At 44.4% G+C, this 27839-nt stretch overlaps 1 protein-coding gene across 1 annotated transcript in view; it reads right to left on the bottom strand.

Annotated features, from left to right (window-relative positions):
• ALK (ALK receptor tyrosine kinase) overlaps nt 1-27839 on the bottom strand; it is a 728753-nt gene that overhangs the window by 181370 nt on the left and 519544 nt on the right. The window contains exon 6 of the mRNA XM_060027602.1: nt 4228-4355. Coding sequence (XP_059883585.1) covers nt 4228-4355 — 128 coding nt within the window. The remainder of the gene's footprint in view (nt 1-4227; nt 4356-27839) is intronic.

Raw genomic sequence — 27839 nt, 5'->3', positions numbered from 1 at the left:
AAAATGACTAGTTGAGAAATAATTATAAAACAGCTACTAAATTTAGATGCAGAGAGCAAAGTCTTCCGAGAAGAATTTCTTTAGCTGAGAATGATGTTCTGGAGGGTTTGGGCTCCAAGCTAGATCATAAATGATCAATCAGTGTTCAAAATGAAAGGCCTGGGACCAAGTAGGGCACTCCTGGCATAGTGTACAGAACACCAGTCTGACTAGAGGACAGAAGGTGTAGAGAACAGAGGCCATAATGTTGAACAGATACAGGGGGGCCAGATTGTAAGAACCTTGGAAATCAGGCAGAGACACTGGGGCTTTCCAGGCAAGACTGAGCAGTGGTGAAAATACCAAGGTCAGAGTCAAGATGGTCCAGCTCTACCATCAACTGGCTGGGTGACCCCCAGCCTATCATTTTCCTGGCCCCAGGAAATGAGTGAGGTGGTCCATTCTAGCCCTCATATTTCTGGCGTGGTAGACAATAAGAAGTTACTGAAATCCTCATGAAAGTGCCACAAGAAAAGGAATTTGGGGGAGATTTTCCTGGTAATGTGCGAAGGATGGATAATGATGTCGGGGAGACCAGCTGGCTCTTGCCAAAGTCCCAGTATGCATATGTGAAGGCCTGGATAAGGCACATGGCTGAGAAATGAAGTCAGAAGGATAAACTTGAGAAGCAGTAACAGTAGCATCTAGATAGCAACAGATAGACTGTGAGGCAGCCACAAGCCTAGAGCTCAAGACTTGACCATCTGGATGTAGGGATAAGAGGAAGAGTCAAGGGTAATTTTAAGGTTTCCAGTAATCTACAAAACTCCAGCCTTTACACATTCCATTAAGGCAGCAGAATGTCATGGACAGAAATACTGGCTTGGTGATCCAGTTGACTTGGGATTGAGTTTGGCTATACTTTTCCCTAACTGAATGACTATGGCAACTTTAGAAACTTCTGTGAACTTCAGTTTCCCCACACGTAAAATGAGGATAATAGTACCTATGTTTTAGTATTATTGTAAAGCTCGCAGGAGATAACTAACACACCTAAAGGGATCAGCACTTTGCCTGTGCACATGGTAAGTGCTCCACAGATGTGAGCTTTTATTGCTTATTAACTGAGCGGCTATTAACTGTTACATACTGTGATAGGTGTCAGGATTCAGAGAGGAAAGAGGCACGACCTCTGCCCTGATGACACCCACAGATAGATATCATCTCCTATGCGAGGAAAATTGTCCAACTTCCCCTTTCTCCAGTTTAATTAAAATGGCACCTCTTGGGGGCTTCCCTGGTGGCGCAGTGGTTGAGAATCGCCTGCCAATGCAGGGGACACGGGTTCGAGCCCTGGTCGGGGAGGATCCCACATGCCGCGGAGCAACTGGGCCCGTGAGCCACAACTACTGAGCCTGCGCGTCTGGAGCCTGTGCTCTGCAACGAGATGCCGCGATAGTGAGAGGCCCGCGCACCGCGATGAAGAGTGGCCCCCGCTCGCCGCAACTAGAGAAAGCCCTCGCACAGAAACGAAGACCGAACACAGCCAAAATAAATTAAGTAGTTAATAAACTCCTCCCCCAACATCTTCTTAAAAAAAAAGGGACCTCTTTTCACGTGGGACAAGGAAGGGTTGTAGAGTTCTATAGAAAGTAGACCAGACAACCTGCAAACCTATTAACAATCTGGCTAGCATGTCATCAGCATCACCCCCTCAAAGATATTACTTCTCTCCTCTTAGCTCCTCCTCTTCATGACCTAACTAAAGCAATGACCTCAGAAAACGCAGACATTTGTCTATATCAAACAGGCCTTGAGTACGCCTCCAAAACAACTCTTTCCCTTTAAATATATGAGGGTAGCTTTAGGGTGCTTCTTATGTTTGCAACTAGTCCACACCAACTGATATGCACCTGAATTTGTTCTGTAACAGGAGGAAGAGTTAGAAGTTCTCAGGACACACTGGGATCACTTTGTTCTTCTCTGCCTTACACAGATCCACAGTGATCCCTTCACACCCCTTGGTGGTCACAGGATTCTAAGCCTGAGAAGGAGCGTAAAGGACACCTGTTCCCTATGGAAGCCATCTGTTCTTGGACTTGGAGCCTCTGAAGGAAGGTAGCTGGGCCATGAGAACCTCCCTGGGTTTCCTGGCCAGTCTACTTCCCCTAGGGAATCAGATGAAGACTTCTTTTCTCCCTCCTTAAGAGGGTGTCCTGCCAGAAGAAACACTTTCTGGATCATTAGAGAAAGTTAGAGAGGTCATCTCTCTTGGCTTCATAAAGGTAGAGAAGCAGAAAAGAAACATGTCTTTTAAACTGTGCAACAGGTCACTGCAAATGCAACATAAGCTACAGAGGAAAACTTTTGTAGCTGAAAGGAAGTTCTAAGGGACGAAAATTGTGCACAACTGGCTGATGTCCTTCAAAGGTAGAAAGAATTTTTGCAGGACTATTTGTGCTGGGCCTGATACCTGGAGTTTTGTAGTCACTTATTCCCTTCTCCTGATGTTGTTCAAATGCAATTAGGCCAGTTCTGGGAACTAATGCCTTCTCCTTGACACATTCTTGTTAACCGGCTCCATTTCAACACATGGCCTCTTTTGGACAGTACGTAGGTAGACCCTTGACATTTGTGAAGACAGAGAGGTTCACAAATCCCTAAGCTCGTGAGTGTGGAAACGTTCGTACAAGCTCCTGGCTTTCTCCCAAACCACATGTTTCTTGTACAGTGCCTCACATCACAGGCTAAGCAACTTTTCAACTTGAACTGAAGTTCAATCTATCATGTTATGGTGACTTCTCTTTTTCCCACACGTAAATCAGTTTTGATTAAAGAAAAAAAGAAACAAATACGCTTTTTCAAAGTTCTTGCAAGGCCAGCAATGAATGAAGAGCTACAGCAACGTAAGGAACTGGGTGGTCAGTGGGCTCCCTACCAAAGGGGGTCCGCTTCGTATACCAGCTCCAGATTCAAAACGGGGCCTCTACCTGCAACAGATGGCTGTGTGTCATGGGCCTTCATGGTTGTTCATGAACAGTCTAAATGCAGAGGTTAGGTCTGGGAGTGCCACAGGCTTCCTTCCTGTCAACACTTCATTCTTGGGCCGCCAGACCACAGGTTCCATGGCACAGGTGAGAGCTCCCTTCCCAGTGAGCCACTGGGAAGAGGCAGGCACAGCAGGAGAACAGTGGCAACGAAAGCAACTCTTTCCCTGAAGATTTGTATAATTCAAGCCCATCTTGTATACCCTCTACATGTGGGAAATAATAAAGGATGTTTATAATTATGACCCTAGGTCTTCTGAAGAACCAAGGAAAGATCGACCTCATATATGTATTGATGGTCAATCTTATCCTGCATACCAGTCAGACTTGAGGCAACGTCTAATGAAAGATACATATAAAACATGATCTTGAAAATAAGAATAGAAGATCAAAAACTCTGTAGAGGGAGGGGGAAATAAGCTCAACAAAAACTACACAGATATAATTATTGTGATTAAGTACTGCATTTAGTTCAGAGTTGCCTGGCAACAAAGGCAAAAAGAAAAAAAAATCAACAAATTATTCTTCAGGAGAGAGATGCCCTCTCTTGGTAATAAATCTTGAAATAAATTCACAATATAGGGCTTATGCAAAAGAAATTCAATGACACAGTGGACCATGCCCTAATGATTTTTACAAAATAAGCAAAAAAATTCACATATAACCATTTCCCACATTGTCCCTTAACGACAGCTTAAATCAAATCATTAAAAATACATAGTTGTAGATTTTACCTCAGGAAGAAAAGTAAAATACTAATCATTATCAAGTTAGTGGGGTGGAGATATAGGTGAAACAAAAATGGCAGAATGTTGATAACTGTTGAAACTGGGTTGAGGGTACATGGCGGTTCACTGCACTATTCTATTCAATTGTGAACATTTGAAAATTTCCACGAAACAAAACAAAACCACAGCTGAAAGTATTTGACAGCCAGGGGAGTTAAGCTAATGTGTTATCTAACAAAGACTATATTCTATTTGATAAAGTTTTAAGTTAAGCAGATATAATACTATACTCGATCTTTGAAAATTGATCAGCTGAGCTCTGGAGCACTTGACAATACTCACAATCAGACCCAAAGCACTGTAGACATTTCTATATAAGTGAGCACATTCCCAGCTAATCATGGCGGCAGGTAATTGACCCACTTAAGACAACAAGCTACCAAGGAGTAGAGGGGAAAGCCAGATTCAGATACCTTCGCTGCAGTTTTTCAGGGCAAAGAAGTCCACTGCAGACAAGCTTCGGTTTCCACTCGAGATGTATTCCAGGGCCACTCGGAACGGGTTCTCTGGGCGCCCAATTCTTCCCTGCAGCACAGTCCAACTGGTTGCATTGGAAAGCAGAGGGGAAAAGCATAGAAAAACGGTGATGAGAAGCAGACCTAACCCGCAGAGAGGTCCTACCCCTGCACTGGCCCACATTCTTCATGCCGCACCAACAGGTGGAACCCTTTTTCCGCTTTCTGATTGTGCTGAGGCTAACCCTATGTGCTTATGTAAATACTGCCTTAGGACAAATGCTTAGAACCTGGGTCAAAGCACATGTACATTTAAAACTCTGAGGATGGTGACTCTGACGGCAACACACACACATTTGTTTCTTTCTTGTCCAGCTAACTCAGAGACCCAATTCTTAAACCCACTGTAGCCATTGGTGTTCCTTTTGTCATACTTTTTAGGCAACTGCAGACCTTTGGACTACTTCAGTAGCTAGTCTTACAGGAAAAGAATATACATGTCTGAGAAAATCTGCCAGCAGAGTGAAGGAATTGTCTTCAAAGCATTTATCAGTGTATTCATTATTATCTCTGGAAAGAATGCTTGGTTTTTGTAATTTTATCAGATCCCAAAGTCTCAGAACCCTCAGGTTTGCTATATAGCTACTTAAGGGAAGCTAGCAAGTGCTATTTATTTACTGAAGGAAAATTAAAGTGCACTGAAGCATATGCTTTGGGGTAAAAGTTACCTAAGATTGACATGGACTCCGCAAAAAGGTTCAAACAGAAGAAGACGGAAGCTGGTCAAACACTGAGCACTGCATCTATCTATAATCAAGGACACTGACACCGCTGGAGAACGGAGAATAAGCTAAATGAACATTTTTACACCTCACTCAGGCTGTTAACCTCTTGGAGTAGCCTCCTGTCACTGACTGGAACATCAAATTTACTTCCAAAATTGATTCAGGGTTTTTTTTTTATGTATATAGTTATTTTGACAATTTTGTGTGGAGAATGGAAATTACCTGGACTATTTTGTATTTTCTTTCCTTTTAAAGAGAAACAATTTTATTGAGGTGTAACTGATGTACAATAAATAAATCACATGTACAAAAGTGTACAATTCGATGAATTTTCACATTTGGATACACCCATGAACTCATCACAATGTTTCATAGTGTTTTGCCACTAGGTTGGGCTTAGGTATGGCAGTACAAGTACGAAGGAACTTAGGGAAACTTAGGGAAAGACTAGCTTTCTGTTTGAAAAAAATTTAAAGCACCCTCCCAAACCCCAAGTATAAAAAATATTAAAAAAAATTTTTTTTTAATAAATATTTTTTTTAAAAAAATATTAAAAATCCAGAAAAGTTGGTCAAGGAAAGTAAAAGTCACCCAGAAGGTCATCCAGAGACTACCATGGTGAACTCCTCTGTGAACAGCCTTTTAGCTACAGTTTTACACAGATAAGGTCATACACACATAAGCTTGCTGTGACTGCACTTTGCCACTCAACAGTATGTCACAAGACAATAAATATAAATTACATGATCAGTTCAATGATTGCATTTTTAATGATTTGTGCATTGTTCCTGATTTTTCTTCTCATGCTGAGGCTAACCCTGTGTGCTTATGTAAATACTAACTTAGAACAAATTCTTAGAACCTGGGTCAAAGTGTACATACATTTAAAACTCTGAGGATGTTGTCAGTCCTCCAACAGTGAATCAGAAGGCCCATTTCTCCATTTGCTTATTTGCTTGTTAACACTGGATCCCATCAAATCTTTTTTTTTTTGGTCGCACTGCACAGCTTGCGGGATCTTAGTTCCCCCACCAGGGATTTAACTGGGCCCTCGGCAGTGAAAGAGCAGAGTCCTAGCCACTGGACAGCAAGGGAATTCCCAAGATCCCATTAAATCTTTTCCATCTGTTAACTTTTGGTAATGAAGGCGCCGCCTAAGGCAATCTATGGTCTTTCAGGTGGGTGTTCCTGGATGGGAGTTTTTGTCTCCGGTCCCTGCCATGTTGTTGGGCATGCAGTGCGCTCTGCTGAAGGCAGAAGGCATTTCTGTTCCCTTTCTGTGCTCTTCTGTAGTTAATTCAGATCACTGGAGCCAGTGCCTCAGCCATTTAATAAAAGTGTATTAAATGTATAGCTGATCCACTTTGTTATACAGCAAAAACTAACACGCCATTGTAAAGCAATTATACTCCAATAAAGATGTTAAAAAAAAAAGTGTATTAAGTTTCCCAACAATAGATGCTGTAGAAGGGATTACTGCTGTTGTAGTTTGTTCTCTGTTACTGTACCCAACAGGATTTCTATCCAAAATAAAACCAGTACAATTGAATAAGGAAAAGGAGGCCTTCTGTTTAAATGTGTGACTGTCAAAGAAAAAAAATTTGAAAAGAAAATGTAAATGAGGGGTCCTTAAGGAAAAACACAAAGAGAGCAGAATTTTTCTTGTTCTTTTGAAAAATAAAGGACTCTTATTTTCGAGGAAATATGGTGATAAAAGGCATGACTATTCATATTCTTCCAAAATCATAGCTCTCTGCTCTGAGGAATGATGGATTTTAATTCCAGGTACACAGTGGCCCTTGACAATGATTTCCATTTCTGTATTGGCACTAGCCCTCTGGAAAAATGTGTCAATTGTTTTAGGGATTAGTTTCTGAGTTAGTGATGCAATAACTTTTGTCTGAAATTCTCTGGCCTCCCATAGTTTCCTGCTGCAACTTTAATAACTTTCAGAGTAGTTGCCAAACGTGATTTTATAACCAGGGAAGTTGGGACTGAAAAAGGGCAAGCTTAGACCTAGGCTCAGATTTGTGTAAGAGACAGCAAAAACCCTGTGAAAAAAAACTCAAGCTCTCTTTTCTCTCTGCCTCCATTTTCTTTGTTGACATCGCAGTGGTCATGAAACTAGCTCATCAGGGTCCTGTTTTCCTCTTTGGCTGGTGGCAACTCTACTTCTGCTTGCAAAGGGGAAGGTTATGTTCTAACCTAGAGCCTCCTAGAGACACAAGTGCAGCTGTACCCATGTGCTGGGGATTTGTGGCCATCTCAGCATTGGTGCTTTAGTCAATCAATATGACAGTGAGGGGAGGCCATCCGGACTTTGGGAAGCCAAAGGCACAGTGTGGATGGCCTGTCGCCATCCATTATCTTCCAGTTGTCTCTCTGGAGCTGTCCACTTCCAGTTCTGGCTCTGCTCACCATTTGCCTGATGACTTTGAACAAGGTAGTTTACTCTGAATGCCTGAAATTTGGGATGTTTTCTGATCAAATTGTCTTCTCAACCAGAGAAAGTGTTTCCCCAATGTTTCATTATTTAAAGGGGAAAGAAAAGAATGTATTCTTAAGCCCATCTGAAAACCCCAATCACTTTCCCCAAATATCACTAAAGTATCTTTTCCACCTAGTTAAAAATCCACTAAGGAATTCTAAATAATATAGAGCATTTAAAACCCAGCTATCTAAGTGTCTGATACTTAGTGCACTCTTAGTGTGTCTGCACAGTGCTGGCATGCAAAGCAAACCTGGTACAGCTGTGACGGCTGCACACTTACTAAGGCCTGCAAACAACTCATGATTTCACTGGCGTGTGCAGGCAAACTCATTGTAGCAGACTGTCTATTTAGATAGTAAATTTGCGGTAAAAATTTCTGCAAATCATTAAAGCAATTATTCATTTAAGTCAGAGTCAGATAGTAAGAAACCCTGTACTCTCTGAATGACTACCTGACTCTCACTACACCCAACTCCCCCAAAACACTGATTTTAAAAGAGAGCTCATGAATGATACTCTACTTAATATTAAGACTTCTGTTTCAATTCTACAGAACCAAACTATGTAAATAAGAAACCTAATGGACTCCACCCAGTTTCTAATTCCATCAAGCATCCATTCCAATTCTACTCACTTACAAAGCGTTCTGGGTGAAAAATGAGCTTGGCACTCTGAGCAAACAAAACAAGCCATGGTCCCAGCCCTAAAGGAAGACCTTTTCAATTTGGTGTGGCAGAAAGACATGAATAACCATAATATGAGGACATGTTTGATATAAGCCCTAGCATAGAAGGAGGAGACAATAATCATGGTTATAAAGATAAATTAATGCCTCATCAAGAAGATCACATTCCAAATGCTGGAGAGGGTGTGGAGAAAAGGGAACCCTCTTGCACTGTTGGTGGGAATGTGAATTGGTACAGCCACTGTGGAGAACAGTATGGAGGTTCCTTAAAAAACTACAAATAGAACTACCATATGACCCAGCAATCCCACTACTGGGCATATACCCTGAGAAAACCATAATTCAAAAAGAGTCATGTACCACAATGTTCATTGCAGCTCTATTTACAATAGCCCGGAGATGGAAACAACCTAAGTGTCCATCATCGGATGAATGGATAAAGAAGATGTGGCACATATACACAATGGAATATTACTCAGCCATGAAAAGAAACGAAATTGAGCTACTTGTAATGAGGTGGATAGACCTAGAGTCTGTCATACAGAGTGAAGTAAGTCAGAAACAGAGAGACAAATACCGTATGCTAACACATATATATGGAATTTAAGAAAAAAAAATGTCATGAAGAACCTAGGGGTAAGACAGGAATAAAGACACAGACCTACTAGAGAATGGACTTAAGGATATGGGGAGGGGGAAGGGTAAGCTGTGACAAAGCGGGAGAGAGGCATGGACATATATACACTACCAAATGTAAGGTAAATAGCTAGTGGGAAGCAGCCGCATAGCACAGGGAGATCAGCTCGGTGCTTTGTGACTGCCTGGAGTGGTGGGATAGGGAGGGTGGGAGGGAGGGAGATGCAAGCAGGAAGAGATATGGGAACATATGTATATATATAACTGATTCATTTTGTTGTGAAGCAGAAACTAACACACCATTGTAAAGCAATTATACTCAAATAAAAAAAAAGAAAAAGAAGATCACATTCCAATATGGGTCTTGAGAGATACGGCAGATTTCCTCCAGTGAATACTGGAGGTATGATCAGAAAGAACTGAAGGTTGCCATTTTGGATGGATAAAAAGAAAAAAAAAACTTAAAGAAAGACAGGGTCAGAGAAGGATGAGTAGCTTGGCTGGAATAAAATGGATTTTGGGGGGACACAGGAGAAGTAACCTGGATAGATGGGCCACAGTAAAATCTTAGAGGGTAACGGTGCTGGCAAAGGAACCGGAGCTCTTCAGTAAGGAATGAGCCTCTGATGGGCTTTGGAAAGGAGGAATGGCATGAACAGTCACAGGTGAATAACATTACCCCAACAGCAAAGCTTAGAAGGAACCAGAGGAGGAGAGACTGGAAGCAGAGGCCAGGAGTGAGGGCCAGAACCACAACAGCAGAAACTGGGTTGGGGGGTGGGGGAGAGAGACTCTGTGAAGTCAACCCACAGAGTAATTTCTTATTTTCAGTTATATTTTTCAGTCCTAAAGTATCCGTTTGAGTCTTTCCTTTTATTTGAAAATTTTGAGATAACTGGAAATTCATATGCAGTTGTAAAAAACAGTATCGGGAGATCTCTTGCACACTTTACCCAGTTTTCCCCAAAGGTGACATTTTACAAAACTATAGCATAAAAGCACAACCAGGATACCGACATTGCTACAATCCACCAATCTTAGATTACCTCAGTTTTACTTGTACTCATGTGTGTGTGCGTGTGTATATGAATTATTGGTTCTTTTTTTATACCTTCATGTCTCTGCTGAAATTTTCTATTTGTCTCAAGAGGGTTCACCCTTAATTCTTAGAGGGTTATAATATATTCTTTAAAATCTTTATCTGATAAACGTCTGTATAATCTCAGGGTTGGCATCTTTTGATCGTCCTTTTCCTTGAGAGTTGGTGAGATTTTCCTGGCTTTTCATATCTGGAGCAATTTTGGACTGTATCCTGTACAGTATGAACATTATTTTACAGGACTTTGGGTCTTGCTTAAATTCCATGGAGAGTGCTGACTGTTTTGCTCTGTTCTGTTTTAGCAGGCATTCGACAGTTAGCAGGCGGTTAGTTTCAGGCTGGCAGTTCCCACCCATCTTCTGTGACTGTGGCTCGAACGTCAGTTCAGTTGCCAAAGCCTATTTGGGATCTGTCTCGTGTGCTGAGCCACCCAGCAGTCAGTCTGAGACCTGGGCAGTGGTCTGTGCAGGAGACCGAAGCCCGTGGTCAGACGCATGCACACACAACCTGGCAGTAAGCCCACCATTCTGAGATCACTTCCTTGAGCTCCTTCCTCACCACGGTCTCCTTGACACTTTCCTGCTCCCAGAGGCACCCCTTCCTGATACTCTGGGTAGAATGCCTAGGCTTTAATTTCCCTGCTCTGTCATATAACCTTCTTGTTTGTTTGTTTGTTTTATTTATTTTTATTTTTGGCTTCGTTGGGTCTTTGTTGGTGCACGTGGGCTTTCTCTAGTTGCGGCGAGCGGGGGCTACGCTTGGTTGCAGTGTGCAGGCTTCTCACTGTGGTGGCTTCTCTTGTTGTGGAGCACGGGCTCTAGGCACACGGGCTTCAGTAGTTGTGGCATGCAGGCTCAGTAGCTGTGGCTTAGTTGCTTAGTTGCTCCGCGGCATGTGGGATCTTCCCCAACCAGGGCTCAAACCCGTGTCTCCTGCATTGGCAGGCGGATTCTTAACCACTGCGCCACCAGGGGAGCCCCTGTCATATAACTTTTTGAGATTGACTCTGCCTATGGGGCCAAGCAGTAAGAAAAAAGAAGAAAAACTAATGGGGATTCCATCCCTGTTCCTGGGACCACAGTTTCTCTGGCCAGAAACAAGGGTTCCCCTCCCTTGGGGTTTTAGGTGCGTGGCCATCCCCTGCTGCTATTACAACATGCAGGACTGCCTAGGGACTGCGGTGGGAAAGAACCAAAGACGTAAAAAAGAGCAATCACAAAAGAAAACAGGGACTTCCTCCACTTTCTGTCTAGCAGGAGACCCCTTTCCTGCTCCTCAGACCACAAACAGGGCTTCTCTTTGAGCTTTCTTTCCATCTCTGCTGTGTACTTCTGGGTTTCAAGTTAAAAGGATACCACTTACAAGAGCATCAAAAAGTCTAAAGTACCTAGGAATAGACCTAACAAAACAAGTACAAAATATCTGTAGAGAAAATCATAAACTTTTATTGAGATATTTTTAAAGGACCCAATTAAATAAAGCAATATCCCAAGCTTACGATTAAAAGACTGAATATTGTAAAGATGTCAGTTCTCAAACTGATTTAAGGTTTATATGTAACACCAACTAAAACTTCAACGGATATTTTTTATTTTTTGACACTAAAAATAACATTAACATAATTTGTTAATTTATCTGTCTAAAAGTTAACTTTCTATTAAGGTGCAAAAAAAACTTTAATTTTGTGACAAGCACTTCTTTTGAGATATAATTCCAGTTTGTACTTGCAAAATAATATTTTCTTGCCCTGGAGATATATTTATCACCTTATTTATTTATTTTTCCTTTTTATTTTTCTAATTGAAGTGTAGTTGACATAAATATTATACTAGCTTCAGGTGTACAACATAGTGATTCGACATTTATATACATTATGAATTGATCACCACAATAAGTCTAGTTACCTCTGTCACTACAAAGTTATTACAACATTACCGACCATGTTCCCTATGCTGTAGGTTCCATCCCCGTGACTTATTTCTTAACTACAAGTTTCTGCCTCTTAATCCCCTTCACCTACTTCGCCCAGCCCCCCATCCCTCTTGCAACACATTTTTTTTAAAGAAACTTAACAACTTATTCTAAAATTTATAAGGAAGTTTGAATGTATAAGGGCCAAACAGGCAGGACACTGTTCAAGAAAAAGATAGGAGGCTTTCCTCTAGATATCAAGATTTATTTTTTAAAAAAACTATAGGGCTTCCCTGGTGGCGCAGTGGTTGAGAGTCTGCCTGCCGATGCTGGGGACACGGGTTCGTCCCTGGTCCGGGAAGATCCCACATGCCGCGGAGCGGCTGGGCCTGTGAGCCATGGCTGTTGAGTCTGCGCGTCCGGAGTCTGTGCTCCGCAACGGGAGAGGCCACAACAGTGAGAGGCCCACGTACCGCAAAAAAAAAAAAAAAAAGAAAAGAAAAAAATAAATTAAAAAACTATAGTAATTATGAAGTTCAGTACTAACACAGGGATATTCAAATAGGCCAGTGGAACAGAGCAGAAAGGCCAACCAAATTTGTAGACAAAATCCTTTAGTCGTGGTGAGTGCCTTTCTGCTTCAGTTATTGATGAGTTAGCAAGTATTTATTAAGCACCTATTCTGTGCTATGTGCTACAGTGAATACGAAAGTACAAAATGCTCTCACAGTCCATTTAAAGTTGAAGATTTTTCTAACACAATAGAAGATCTGCCCAAATAAAGCAATCAGAGGACAAAACCCAAGATAACAAATAGCAACAGGCTGGTACGGATCAGAGTGTATACGAAATTAGAGAACGAGGAGATCGAAGTGAGCGGGGTCATCACGGAGGTTTTCATGGAGAAACAGGATGTGAGTAAGGAGGTAAGGAATGACTCAAACCTCAGGCAGAAGTCAAATACTGCCCAGAGAGATAGGGAAGGTATGACGGGAAGAGTGAGAACCATGTACACAAAAGACAGTGAGACGTGACAAACCGCAGCTCAGCTGCGAAGCAGTAAGAGACTCCATCAGAGAAAGGTCTCTGACGGCCCCCTCCTGCCTGCCTCTCCTGTTCTCCCCTCAGCCTCCTTCCTATGCCCGCAAAGACCCACGTGGCCTGGAGGGGGTTTGTAGGGCAGGGTACTGGCCTGGGTGCTCAGCAGGCTCCCAGGGCCCCAGTGGGCCAGGCGATCGCCCTCCGCTCCTCTCTCGCTCTTCCCGGAGAGTCCCTCCCGCCTGCCTCTCCTGATCTCTCCGGCCTCAGGGGCGCCGATCCTGTCTGGCCTCCACTTCTCCACCCGCCTCAGTCCCCCTACATCCTACTGGTTCACTCTGGGGTTCCTCCCATCTCCTTGGGTGTCAGGGTTTCTGACCAGCGGCCGCAGGCACCCTAGTTGTGGGGAGACGCTAACTCCACATATTCCCACACTGCCATCTTTAGCAATATGAATATTAACAAGAGCAACAATTCCAGTGATAATAATAACAGCACTAATAACGTGATCAACAGCAACAGTTAACATTGACGGCCTACTGTATGCTCTGCTCTTCTTGCTGAATTTTAAACCCAGCGTCATGTGACTCCATAGTCCCTATGAACACCCCCTTAAACTGTCTCTTTTAAGCTTCTTAAGGTTAGAAACCATGTCCTCCTGAGCCTTTGTTTCAACTTCTGGCCCTGGTGAACACGGTTGGGGATCTGAAGCTAAAAGATGTGGTCACTCTCATGTTCTGTAGTGGCTACAACAGCCAAGTCATTCAGGTGGCGACTAACCCCGTGCTGGGATAGCCAAGCTCATGGGTTAAGTTGAGGATGATGGAAACCACACAATTAGACAGCCAGCAACGTCTTTTTCACACGGAGCTCAGTCATATGATTATTATTACTACCGAGCATAACACTGTCAAGACTCAGACCTCACAGCTGACATTACTCCACATGTCCCTTTGCTAAGACTCTCTCTTGACAAGTGGCCGGACGTCCGTGTGAAGATTCATTAGAAATAAGGAATTGGGCCTGTGGGAGCTTGTCTAGATCAATTAAAAAAAAAAAAACTCAATTGCACTTCTCTCCCTAATCTCATCCTAAAGGAATAAAACACACATAACTTTCAAGGTTTTTTAAAAATAGACCTTGTAGTAGTTCTGCAGCAAATATAAACCTTTCAGCACTACTTTTTATTGTTTCCATTAAACCAGCCTGCTTTGAAAGCATTTTTATGGGAGAGAGCAGGAGTAAAAAATGCCAGATCAATGTAAATTTTACTGGAGAGTCCTTTGTCTAGTGAAGTTTCTGTAATAATAACACTTGGCATGTGGTGTGGGGTCTTTTACCCAAGTAGCCCTGGCTTTGTTATTCCTTGTCCTTCAAAATTTCCCAGAAGTTAGATGCATGTGTCCTGGAGAGGACTGGATCTGGATGGAAGCTAGGTTTCAGGTTGATTCAGGATGTGGTTCCCACGAGCCTGTGGTGGAAAAGAGCTGCCCTGAGGCTGAGGGTGGCCTCTGGCTCTGCTGGAGGGGAGCTGTGGGAGCAGAGGGGTGCTGAGACAGGGTTGGGCTCCCTGGGGCCACAGTGGACTCTACTGCGACCTTAGCACTGGCGGCTGGAAAGCAGTTTTGATTTCTATCAGAGATACCGTATGGGTGACAGGCATCCAGAAGGTGGCCCAGCCTTCCTGAGGCGGGGGCCAAGACACTGTTCCCAGACTGCGTTTCCCCTAATTCTTCTGTCATGCTTTTGAGCAAAGAACAAAATTGAATGGTGTTGGGCTCTTTTTCCTGGCCTCTCTTTAGCTTCTTCTAATTTTACCTCCTCCCTCCCTCCCTCCTTCCCTCCATCCTCCCTTCCTTCTTTCCCTCCTTCTTTCCTTCCCTCCTTCCCTCCCTCCTTCCTTCCTTCCTTCCTTCCTTCCTTCCTCCTTCCCTCCCTCCTTCCTTCCTTCCTTCCTTCCTTCCTTCCTTCCTCCTTCCCTCCCTCCCTTCCCTTTTTCTTTCCTTCCTTCAGGAGAAATATATTAATTAAGAGTGGAAACTTTGGAGGCAGACTTCCAGTTTTATAATCTAAATTCTGCCTCTTACTGGCTGTGACCTCTGGCCAGCTACCTACCTAACCTCTCTGTGCCCAGTTCCATCATTAAGAAGTGGGGATAATAATAGAGCCTTATAGGGATGTGGTGAAGACCATGTGGGTTGAGACATGTACAGTACTTAGCTGACAGTAAGCATTAGCTAATACTGTTATTAATATGCATTGGTTAATACTGTTATTATTATGCTAGTGTTTCTTTTCTCTCCTACACCCACTACGGCGGATGACCTTACAAGGAATGACTTTACAAGAAGGTGAAACAGGAGACTGACCATGTGTGACAGGATTTCAGGGATTTGGGGAGAGCCTCCCACCCCAGAACAGCAAAACTTTTGGGATTCCTTCCAGTCTCCCATGGGGAGCTAAAGAGACAAATGCACAAATGCAGATACCCCAGGGAACATTGTGCCCGGCACTCGATATACATTTCATTTATTTGTGTGTGTGTGTTTATTCATTCCAGAAAGGATTTAAGGCAGCTATCTTACTTTATCTCATTTAATTTTCACAATAAATGCATGAAACAGATATTGTCATCCTTATTTTATAAGAGAGAAAATTGAGGCTCAGAGAACTTATAACCTTGCCCAGGTAGTAAATGGTAAGAGGCAATATGAACCGAAGACGATTTATCTTCAAAACTGTTGCACTTTCTACTATATTGCACATGGGTGTAAATTTATGTTAAATGTAAATAGCTAGTTTTATAGAAGAGCTTTCTAGTGGGTTGGGGGTGGCTAGTATTTGAAGAGTAGCAGTGCTCAGAAAAGGCCTTCTCCAAGAAATATTTTGGCTTCTCCCAGTGAGGTCCCAGGCTGTCTTATTCCTTCTCTCCTCTAGTTCCACATCATCATAACCAGGTTGGAATACATGGGTTTGTGGGAGGGAGGCAGATATCCACCCTGGTCCCTGGCTGAGAGTTTTTTCCTACATTCTATATACCAGGCCACGAAGAGGAGACTGAGAGTCGACCTCTGCAGACCTCACCCCTAAACCACTGGGGGTGGGGTGGAGGGGAGTAGACTGATTATAGCCACAGTTATAAGAAAAAATGTTAGTAGAAGAAATGTTCTTAAATGACCTCCTGGTGACCAATTTGCTTCCTGGATTAGCATAATCTCTACATTCTATTTTCAGTGGAACACACTTGCTCTGAATGTTTAAGGTTACTGAATGTTCAAGGTTACTCTCTAGTGCTCCTATACTTTCCACCCCTATCACCTGAGCTAATTTAGCTATTCCCAATTCTGTTTATGCCAACTGTACTCATTAAATTGATACAATGTGAGCAAGAAAAATTGGAATTACTTTGTGAAGACTAGTAGAGGTAAGTCACTAAAAATAATTGCTGTTTAACTAGATGTGAATAGGGCAACAGAAAAGATCAAGGGAAAAAAACCTTAAAAATCCCAAAACCTTCAGATTGGTTCACGAGTGTTTTAAAATTATTTCCATCTTAGAGAAACTGAAACTGAAAATCGTGGCTGTGGTGTCATGGTGTCATGAATGTGACTTACATGGAAAGACAATGCAAAACTCCCAATCAACAGGGCCACACTGGAAGCAAAGGCCTTGGCCCTACAGCAAGAGACTGGTGAATTAGCATATGCTTAGAAATTGCAAATTAAAATAAAATGTTTAAGGGTGTAAGTTGATTGTCAAGCAACTATTGGTTTTAAGCTTATTGTCCAAGAACATTTCTTTGCTCTAGTTTGTATTTAAAAATACCTAGAGGGCTTCCCTGGTGGCTCAGTGGTTAACAATCCGCCTGCCAATGCAGGAGACACGGGTTCGAGCCCTGGTCTGGAAAGATCCCACATGCTGCGGAGCAACTAAGCCCGTGCGCCACAACTACTGAACCTGCGCTCTAGAGCCTGCAAGCCACAACTACTGAGCCCGAGTGCCACAACTACTGAAGCCTGCGTGCCTAGAGTCTGTGCACTGCAATAAGAGAAGCCACCACAGTGAGAAGCCCGCACACTGCAACGAGGAGTAGCCCCCGCTCACCGCAACTAGAGAAAACCCACGTGCAGCAACAAAGACCCAATGCAGCTAAAATAAATAAATAAATAAGATTAAAAAAAATACACGGAGGATTCACTAGCGGTTTTCTTTTTTTTAAAGGAGGGAACACTGATTACTTAGGCAAAAAATCAAGTGAGAGAAAACTTCTTCAAGTCAGAAGTAGTGAGCCTGAGAGCCCTGAGGCCCCCTTTGATTTCTCTGAATTTTGGATTAGGTCCCATGCCAGTCACTATCTCCTCCAGCATCCCATGAGCCTCCCCCATCGGGGGCTGTGTGGAGGGACCAGCGGGATTCTGGGCCAGGGAAGTGAGAAGGGAGAGAGTTTGGTTGGTACCAGCATTCCAGGAATCATTTAAAATTACAGAAAAGAGCACAGGAGGGGATCCCAGAGGGGTTCCCCATTCCACAGACTCTTCAGTCTCTCTGGCAGGGTGGGTGGTGGCTTTTCTCTGAGTAGAGGCTCAGGTGATCATTTCGCCCATGGAACTTCTTCTGTATGGGGATTTGGGCACATCACCCACCAGCAGCCAGGGCGAGTCTGGAATCTGTTTTCCTAACTTTCTCTTCCTTCCAATAAAATTTTAGCACCACCTGTTCTTTTCAAATACAATCATTTTTTTCAAGCCAACTCGATGCAGTTAGTTCTTTTGTTTTTGTTTTTTTAAAATACATCCTCCGCAGAGCCAGATAAAGAAGATGAAGAAAACACTGAAACCTGAAATGTGGCCATTTTCTGGAGGATCCCTCCTTTGGCCCAGTCTGCCTCCAGCTTGAGCCCTCAGTCCTGAATGCGGCAGGGGTTGGAGCTTTAAACCTGTGTCCCTGCCTCAAGGCCCAGGAATTGAGCCCAGGCAAGCTGTCCTCCTTGCCTGTGCTCAAATGAGATCCAGTCTCCCATCTCGCTCCCTAGAGAACCAGCCTAAATGCCATTTAATGCGTTAATGTATTGATTCATTCAGTGTGAACTCAAGCCTCTGTGCCAAGCAAAATGCTGATGCCCAAGCCCAGAGGAGGCTCCATTTCAGTCATAAATCTCTGGCCAAGTCAGGCCACTGTACTGAAACCGTATACGGTAGGGTAGACCTGGCCATAAACTGTGGCGCTGTAAGCAAATTCTGGGGCTGGGATAGTGGTCAGCTGGAAAAGGATGGAGGGTCCTGGCTGGGCGGGGTCAGGACAGCCCACAGGTTTGTCCCCATTTCACACACTGCTCCTGTACTGCCCCTTTGCTGGGTGGCCATCCAGGGGCATGGAGGCAACTGCCAGAGGCACTGATGGACCATATGCCGAGCCCCTGGCACAGAGAGGCTCAGCGGCCCTGCTAGAGCCTAAACTGTACTGTGGCAGGTATAGTAGATGACGTTATTGTGGGGTTGAAAGATGTAAATCTGGCATGAATCTTGGAAACCTTGGAAATCACCATGTTCAATCCTGTCACGTGGCAGAGAAGGACTGAGGCCTGAACTATTCTCCTCTACTCTGTAGACACAGAAGGGTTCTATTCTATACATGTGTCTGGAATAATTTCTTTAAAACTCAAGCATGACCATTGCCCTCTCCATTGCCCTCAAGACCCGCCTCTGGTTCCCCGTATATGGCAGGGCTCTTTCCTGCCCCTGTGCATGTGCTCAGGGGGTTCCCTGTACCCAGCATCCCTTTTCTATGTTTTCTCTACTGGGCTGTTCTTCATTGATTAGGGAATTCATCTTCCAGGTTGGACCGAATGACTGGTACAGGGGAGCAAGGGCAAGATGTGCCTGACTCTCCCTGAGACATTTGTAGAAAAGCTTCTTGAAGGAAGTGACATTTGTTATTTCTGGCTGGTCTACTCTGGTCCTAGAAGGGATGTTTAGAAATGGTGGTGTTTTGTGTTGAATTGTGTCACTCTAAAAAGCTATGTTGAAGTCCTAACTCCCAGTGCCTCCCAATGTGACCTTATTTGGAAATAGAGTCTTTAGAAAGGTAATCAATTTCAAGTGAGGTCATCAGGGTGGGCCCTAATCCAATATGACCATGTTCTTATAATAAGGGGATTATAATAAGGGGAAATTTGGACACAGAGACAGGCACACACACACAGAGAATGCCACATGAAGATGAAGGCAGAGGTTTGGGGTGATGCATCTTCCAGTCAAGGAATTCCAAAGATTGCCAACAAACCACCAGAAACTAGGAGAGAGGTGTGCAGCAGGTTCTCCCTCACAGCCCTCAGAAGGAAGCAGCCCTGGTGCCACCCTGAGCTTGGACTTCCGGAACTGTGAGACAATTAAGGTTTGTTGTTTAAGCCATCCAGTTTGTTATAGTTTGTTCTTTCTTATGGTAGCCCTAGCAAACCAATATAAGTGGATAGTTCAAAATCATCCCCACCAGAATGTAAGTTGATACAGCCACTATGGAAAACGGTATGGAGGTTCCTCAAAAAACTAAGAATAGGGGTTTCCCTGGTGGCGCAGTGGTTGAGAGTCCGCCTGCCGATGCAGGGGGCACGGGTTCGTGCCCCAGTCTGGGAAGATCCCACATGCCGCGGAGCGGCTAGGCCGGTGAGCCACTGCCACTGACCCTGCACGTCCGGAGCCTGTGCTCTGCAACGGGAGAGGCCACAACAGTGAGAGGCTGGCATACCGCAAAAAAAAAAAAAACCCAAAAAACTAAGAATAGAATTATCATATGATCCAGCAATCCCACTCCTGGGCATATATCCAGACAAAATTCTAATCCAAAATGATATATGCAACCCTGTGTTCATAGCAGCACTACTGACAATAGTCAAGACATGGAAGCAACTTAAATGTCCATCAACAGATGAATGGATAAAGAAGATGTGGTACGGATATACAATGGAATATTACTCAGCCATAAAAAAAGAAATAATGCCATTTGCAGCAATACAGATGGACCTAGAGATTATCCTACTAAGTGAAGTAAGTCAGAAAGAGAAAGACAAATACCATATGATATCACTTATATGTGGAATCTAGAGTATGACACAAATGAACCTATCTACGAAACAGAAACAGACTCAGGGACATAGAGGACAGACTTGTGGTTGCCAAGGGGGAGGGGGTTGGGGGAGGGATGGACTGGGAGGCTGGGGTTAGCGGATGTAAGCGTTTATATACAGAATGGATAAACAACAAGAACCTACTGTATAGCCCAGGGAACTATACTCAGTATTTTATGATAAACGATAACAGAAAAGAAAAAAATATCCCCCCCCACAAGTGGAGAAACAAACTTTACAATATTTTTACTGACGGTGGATGACGCGTGGCATCACCCCTCTATGTGACGACCCCCGCCACGGACAGGCAGCCCACAGGCTGCTGGGAAAAGAGTTCATTTCTCGCAGAGGAGCCCCATTTTCCTTGGGGCCAGAAAGAGCGCTGGGCACTTTCCTACACATTTACCTCAGGCTCCCGGATGAGCAATATCACCTTAGCCTCGGGGAGGCCCCACTTTAGAATGATACTAGCAAGTGCTGGCTACTAACCCAGGAGCCACGGGCCCATTAGATTCGCCTGGGTGATGCTCATACCTTTAAGCCATGCTTGAAGAAACTAATGGAATTTGAACTTCAGGATTCTACTGTGTCAGCCATGTGGGAGCTCTCTAGAACGTAGCAGATGGAACCACTTGAGGGGCCCTGAGATTGTGCCCATGGTATGTTTAGCCGGGAGCCAATTTCTGGGCTGAAATTTCCACCACCAGTTCTCACATGACAGGAAAGGGTCAGCTCAAAAGAGTGACCTGGAGCTTTGCAAGGATGCGCTAGAAGCAGAGCACTTGCGAAGCAGAGCCAGAAAGATGTGGGCTGGGGTTAGGGGTGGGCAGGAATCCCTAGGCGTGGGCTAAGCTTTCCTCCCCCTTCTCAATTCATCTTGGACTATGAATATTTATAATAAGAAAGCCTTGAACACTCAGAATCTTTTGACATTGGCCCTGGCCCTATATACTGGAAACTGCAATTTTCTGGAAAGGGCAGGCTCCCTGTTCCCCCTTCAGGGGTCTATTTAATCAACAAGGGCTTGGGGAACACTCACCTATAAGACAGGAATAGCCTATCTTCCTTTACCTGCCTCTCAAGGGATGTATGCCTCTCACAGTGCCTTAGAAAGGGCTGCCTGAGTGCCTACTGTATTACAAAGGTCACCAGAGCCACCGGTGAGGCTGAAATGCAGTTTTGTTAAAACCAAGGCAAGCAGAGACCTCCAAAGAGTCAAAACAACTGACTCCTGGGGATGAGGTTGTAAGACCCACCCTTTTGCTCAGGCCTTGTACTGACAGATCATGGAAGCTGGAGCCTATCCAATGGTTGGCATGTTTCTCGTGGAGCCCAGAGGGCAAGCAGAGTCCTCTTCCCCTCCTCAGTCTAAGGCATCCTCAAAGGACAGAGGACTGCAGGAGCAGACGGTGACAAAGGCTGGGCAGAGTCCAGCAAAGGAGCTCCTGGCTAGTGTGAGCACTGTGGGTGTTTCCAAAGCTCTGCTGACAGCTTGCAGCAGGTTCAGAGACATCATTCAAAACAGCCCTGAGCCTTTGATTCTAGGGGCTGGTTGCCTCTGCACCGAGCAGGTGGCAGACACTCATCTCTGGCTCTTCATGCTCACAGAGCAGGGGCTGGGTAGCAGGCGCTGCTGTCGGTGGACCCTGAAGGATGTGGAAGGGAATCTGTTCTGCTAGCATCTCTGCCTTTGGAAACCCGCCAGCGGCGACATCCAGCAATGATGGTAATACTTGCTATATTGCTATTAGATTATTATAACTGTTATAATACTGACCACTCTTGGATAAAAAGGAACTCTACACAGCCATCTCATTTAATCCTCTTAGGGGCTGTGAGAGGTAGGAGTTGGTGCCCCATCGTACAGATGAGGAAACTGAAATTCCAGCAGGCGAATTATCTTGCTCTCGATTTAGTAAGCAACATTTCATAAGCTGAGATTCAAACTCTGGCCTGTCAAACTTGAAGTCCGTGGATGTCTCTCTATGCCTTGGCTTCCCACAGAAACAGGATGTAGCCTGGGCTGCTGTAGGAGATGGGGAGGCTGGCCTCAGACACTCAGAGATCCCACATCTTCAGAGCTGAGAGGTATCCCAGAGACGGCTGAGATAGTTTCTTGAGGGCCCACCGCGTGCAGAGCACAGAACTTACTGCATGTATCAGGAGATCTAGACCAGAGATGGGCTCAGGGTGAAGATGGACCCCCAGGCCAGAATCCTCAGGTTCACAGGGTGAGTGCTTCTTGGGACAGCCATGGGACCACTGCCTCAGCACACTGGCTCCCATCTGAGTGGCTCCATGTTTCCACACACACCCTCTCACCTGATTCTTACAGCCCCCCTGGGGGACAAGAACACAGGTGCTCTTATCCTCAGTCCCACAGCCAGGTAGAGTGGAATAAAGGGTTACAGGGCTTCCTCAGAGGACTAGATAGGAAGTGCCAGGGCTTGGTCTCGTGATTCCCAGGCTGGTGCTCTCTTCTCCATCCCCTGAAGACTCCAGAAACAGGAAGGGCCTCGGCGTGTGGGGATTGGCTGCCATGATGTCTGCCTGACACTGGTACATGTGGAGCCTCGCTAATGATGTTCTGTTTCTAGAGCCATCCCTTGGCGGGGGCATGAAAAACATGTGTGTAGGGAGGGGCCTGGGAAAAATCTGAGTTGGGAGCCTCCTCTTTCCCTGGCATTTTTACATGGATGAAAATAAATATCAGTTCTTATGGGACAGGGATAATATATAACTCTTCCCATTTTACAGATGAGAAAATTGAGGCATGAAAAGCAGAAGGAAATGGAACTCAGTTTTTTAAATAGAAAAAGATCACAGACGCTAGAAACTCAGGGCCAGTATCTGACACCTAATCCTCGTTGCCTCTTACTGAACTGAGTAAAGGTAACTGGGGCCCTTTAGTCCTCACCTATGACTTGGCTCTGTTTTGTGTTTTGTGGGCAGGTGCCTTGGGTGGACCAGGGGCTAAAGTCCCGTATTGAATTAAATTATATGTCACTGTATCCTTTAGTATCAAGTACATCATCTAATTTAAAAGATCTTATTACTTATTTTCCTTTATTATAAAAGTCTTTAGAGCATGCACACATACCCCTGTCAATCTGATATCAAATATTAGTAGAATTTAATATCTTATTTTTAGATGAGTAATACATATAAGTTGCTATGTTAATAGTACCCCCAATGAATCATTTTGCCCATGGGGTGACTACACTCTGTTTGGAGATGCCCCTTAGTCCACTGCCTTGTTAGATCAATACTCTTGAGTGATGAAGGCTCTTCGTGCTTTGGACCAGGCCACTAATTGTCTTCTCACAGGTTGCGCCAGCCAGTGCAGAAAATCCCTCTGTAGCCTGTAAAGGGCTGATGACAGAGGGCCTGGGGTACCTCCTCGCCAAGATCGAGGAGTCTCATTCCCTCCTGGCTGCCTTCACTCAAGGTCAGGACTGGAGCATCAGTGTATGAGGCCCTGAGTCCTGGGTTTTCTCTTTTCCTCCCAAGCCTCTTTGGTGAAGTCCCCTTTTCCCAGTCTGAGCTCTGTCCCCCACCCAGCCCACTGTCAAACAGAAGCAAATGTTTTCAGCCCCACAATTAAACCTTCTTTCAGCAACTGGTGATTCTGGATACAGAGCGGTGCATTTCTCCCATACAAATTGCTGTCACCAGCTATAAAGCACTAGTGACACCTCAGAGGTAGCTCCTTTAGCTACTCCTGCCCCCAGCATTCTGTCTTAGCCCCTTCACTACACCCTGGTCCAGCTGGATGTTTGGGAAGAGGGTAAGAGCTTGCTGTCACTCCAGCTGTTCTCTCTTCTCTGTGACATGGTTGCCCTTCACAGGCTGTTGCTGCTCCTGTATCCTCTTTCTGTCCTTGGTGATGGGGGTTCCTTTCCAATACTGTACAACCCCTCAGATAACACCTGCTTTCACTTTCCCCCAAACATCACAGGGCTCCCTAGGGCTCAGTTAAAGGATCTCTCCCCTCCCTGACCCTCCCACCTGAATCCTCAAATCATATTCCTTTAAGCTATTTCCCATGGAAAAATTCCCAACATCATTTGCATGTTTCCAGAATCGTACAGCTTTCACAACAAGCATGGTGGAACATGCACGTCCTAACGCATTCATTTCTTGCTTCCTATTGGGGAGTGGAGGGGGAGGGGTAGATGGAGGTACGATCCCTGAACTTCCAACTCCCTGTGAGGGGAGATTCCTAAGAACCCTCCCAGGTTCCTTGTGGGACTGTTTGTTAGACCTGGTATCTTCAAACTGGGCCCATGGCTAAAGCCTCATATGCAAGATTCCAAAAGAGGGTGACACGAATTGAGTATTCAGATTGGCCCAATCCCGGGGGCCACTGTGTGCAAATAACTGAAGTCTTTTAACAGAGGTGTCTAAGAGAGCGATTAAAAGGGAATTGCAATTATTGAGCCCAGAGGTAACATTTCAGAACTGGCCCATAAATTCTGATTTGACATGAAATTTAAAACTCCCCAGTGGTCTCCAATGCCATATTAAAAGAGCTTTAATACTAAGAAGTAGAAATAATGAATGATAATCAGGGTGCTGTTTCTAGGAGTAGGGGCAGCTCTGAGGGCCAGGCTGGCAGGGGACCACAGGTTTGCATTTGGTTGTGTTTTACATCCCTCACTTCACAAAAGAGCAGTGCAGGCAGGGAGGGTGGGCTTGGCAGAAGGGTGTTGAGTGAAAACCTGGCAGAGCCATTCCCCAGGGCACTCCAGCTCCAGCTCTGCTGAAAGCCACGGGTGCAGTTGTCTGTTATGCAGCTGCTCTGCGCCAGGCCCTGCAGGGAGCAGCTGCTGGGTGAGGGCTGGCCCGGGAGCTGACTTGGACAGGCAGCATGGCTCCTAGGAAGAGCGCTGGGCTGAGAGTCCAGAGATCCTGGCTTGAGATCTGGCTTTTTCACTGGCTGGTGGTTTGGCCAAGTCACCTCACCTCTCTGTTCACGGCTCCTCTATTTCACTGACTTCCTCACAGGACTGTTGGAAGGACTACATGGTAGAATGAATAGGAGAGTGCTTTGAAAATATATGTTATAATAGATTTCTATTGTTTTGATATCTGGTACCTGCCTTGATGTGGTCGTTCTCCTCTGGACGTCTTTTAAGTTTGTCCCTTTACAATTCGTCAACAAAAATACAGCTAGATGACTCCTGAAGCTGATTTCAGCTCCTGGATACTAGGGCGCTGGCAGTGCCCTGCACTGGATTGGCTGATGCAGGGAATACTGGTCAACCCTCCCTAGGATTTGGTTCTGCACCTGCTGCCCCTTAGGGCGTTGTCTTCTCAAGCAGCTGCAGGACACCAGGGCTTTATGTTAACCTGTAATCAATCGGAATCTCTCCACCTTCCCACCCCTCTCTAATCCTCTTCCCACAAGCTGTTTCCAAGCCAGTTCTTATAGGTTGTGGCTCAAAGCAGCAGATTGTTTAGAACCTGAGTGCAGGACCATCACATTTCCTGCAGCAAATTTTAACTGGTTTGGTTTCCAGAATTTAGAATCTGTAGTATCAGCCTTCCTACCAAGCTTGGTGTCATCAGTAGATCAGCCCCCCTATGAAATGAGATAATGAACATGTGGCTTCTAGAATGTCATAGGTCTGAACAAATGTTGATCCCCTCTCTGCCACCATTTCGGTCATGCATTAAAAACATGGAAGAGTCATCAAAGGTCAAGGCAAAGCCCTTTCTCATTTCTCTTAGAGACACCTTTCAGATGGACAGAGCTCACTCACTATGCCTCTTCGGATACAAGCGTTCAGTTTGCTGCAGACTCATCTACCAGAATATTAAGGGAAACACTGTCAAATGGGTGCTTAAATCAAGATGCTCTGTCTGTCACTTTCCCTTATCCTCCTAATCTCACACCCCTTCTGAAGAAAGGGTTTTCCAGGACTGGCTTTAGGTGAGCCTGTGTTGACTCTTGGAATTGCCGCATTCTTTTCTAAAAGTTCCAAAACTACTTCTTCAGCAACTTGTTTAGAATTTAACTGGGGTTAATATTTTTAAATTCAAAACATTTTCTGATTGACTCCTGATGTAAATAGAATCCTAAAAATATAGCATTGAGATCCTTGCATTTAAACCTAAAAATAAAATTGTCTATAAAAGGAAATCTAGTCAGATTAGCCTAGTTTCATCTTATATAGAGAGCACATAACGATGCACTCCAACAGGACACTTTATATAGTTCACGCTGGGTTGGTATAAAAATCTGACTTTGAACAACAATTAATGTGGCCACACAACATGTGGAGGTCCTGTTACATTAATCTGTAGCAAGTGTTTTAGCGGTAGGGCAAAGGGAGAATAACACAGGAATCCTACCCTCAAGGAATGTTTTAATTGTGAAGGCTAAAGAGGTAGCATGGAATAAGAAATAGATTAGCCCAAGGTGCATACAAGCAATTTCACTGAATTCAATAAACACTTACTGAGCATATTGTGTACCAGGCACGTGGTAGGTCCTGGATATAGATGAGACATAGATCCTGCCCTAAAGGGACTTATATTCACATGTTGAGACTGCTTAAGAAAACTCAAAGTCAGGGAGAGCCTAGCTCAGCATGGGACAAGATTAATTAGGAGGAAATCTGAAGGAAATAGAGGCAGGGAAAAGACAGTCCAAGTAGGCATCATGACACAAGGAAAAGCACGTCAGTCCTTCAGTTTCTGTCACCTGATTGCTCCAGAGTTTTAAAGTTCAAATCCCCAAGACAGAGACAATGGTAGAAGTGTCGAGAGAGAAGCACAATTCAAGTTTAACAAGAAATAGACAATGTTACAGGTCAGGGAATCCGTTTCAAAATAAGACGTTCTTTTTGACAGTGTCCCTTTAAATGATGTGACTCTGGGGACTCTTCCTCTCTCAGCATCTGCCACCCTACATGATAATTGGCCAGCGACACATTTTTCTTTGTTGTTCATTAAAGATTAATGAGGGGCAGAGCTTCAGGCCTGGTTAGATGGAGAAACCCTGAAGAGTTCATTTGAACCTTTCATATCTGTTCCTTCTGGAAATTCTGATGAACAGGTTTTCAGTACAACAATGCTGTCTGCCTTCTAACCTATAATAGGTCTTTGGTGGAAACTCAGACATTTCTGGCAGGTTGTCTCCCACCATCAGCTTAAAAGCACATGCATGAAAGGAGGCAGAACAGATGTTTGGAGCTCTGTAGCGGGTAGAGCACATTTCATGCCAGGGTGATGGGCATTTTCAGCAAAGTGTGTCTCCTCACTGTGCTAAGCTACTAAAGAAACCTCAGGTAGAAATGCCAGGTAGCAAGGCACCACTGTGCAAACACAGCACGCTCTGGCTCACTTGGAGGCAAGTCCTCCTTTACCTATTTATTTTGTTCTAACTGTTGGATTTCTGCTTAGTTCTCCTCCTGCAGACAGCCTCACCAGGAGAGACTGTGAGGTGATAAAGGAAAGTTTATTTAACAAAAGGGATAAAAGAAAACTAATAGAAGTTTAAATACTTCTAGTTAAAAGTAAGCAGTTGAAAATAATGGAGAGAGGAAGGATACAGAAGACTCTGGAATAATTAATGCCTTTCTGAAATTTAGAAGGCCCTGGCCCTTTAAGATTAGCACACACGAATGGATTCAGGCTGATTTAAATCTTGCTACACAGAATGATGCCTGATTTGGTCCACTTTCTGCTCTTTTCTGTCTTTCACTTTCTGAATCTGGCACTGTTTAGCATCTTGTACAATGCCCTGTACCCAGAGCAGCTCAAAATCCATTAATAGATGATGTTGATGATGCCAA

The sequence above is a fragment of the Delphinus delphis genome, chromosome 12, assembly GCF_949987515.2.
Source record: "Delphinus delphis chromosome 12, mDelDel1.2, whole genome shotgun sequence".
In the NCBI taxonomy this organism is placed as follows: Eukaryota; Metazoa; Chordata; class Mammalia; order Artiodactyla; family Delphinidae; genus Delphinus; species Delphinus delphis.
The sequence above is the reverse complement of the archived record's forward strand: the minus strand, read 5'-3'. Positions and strand labels throughout refer to the sequence as shown.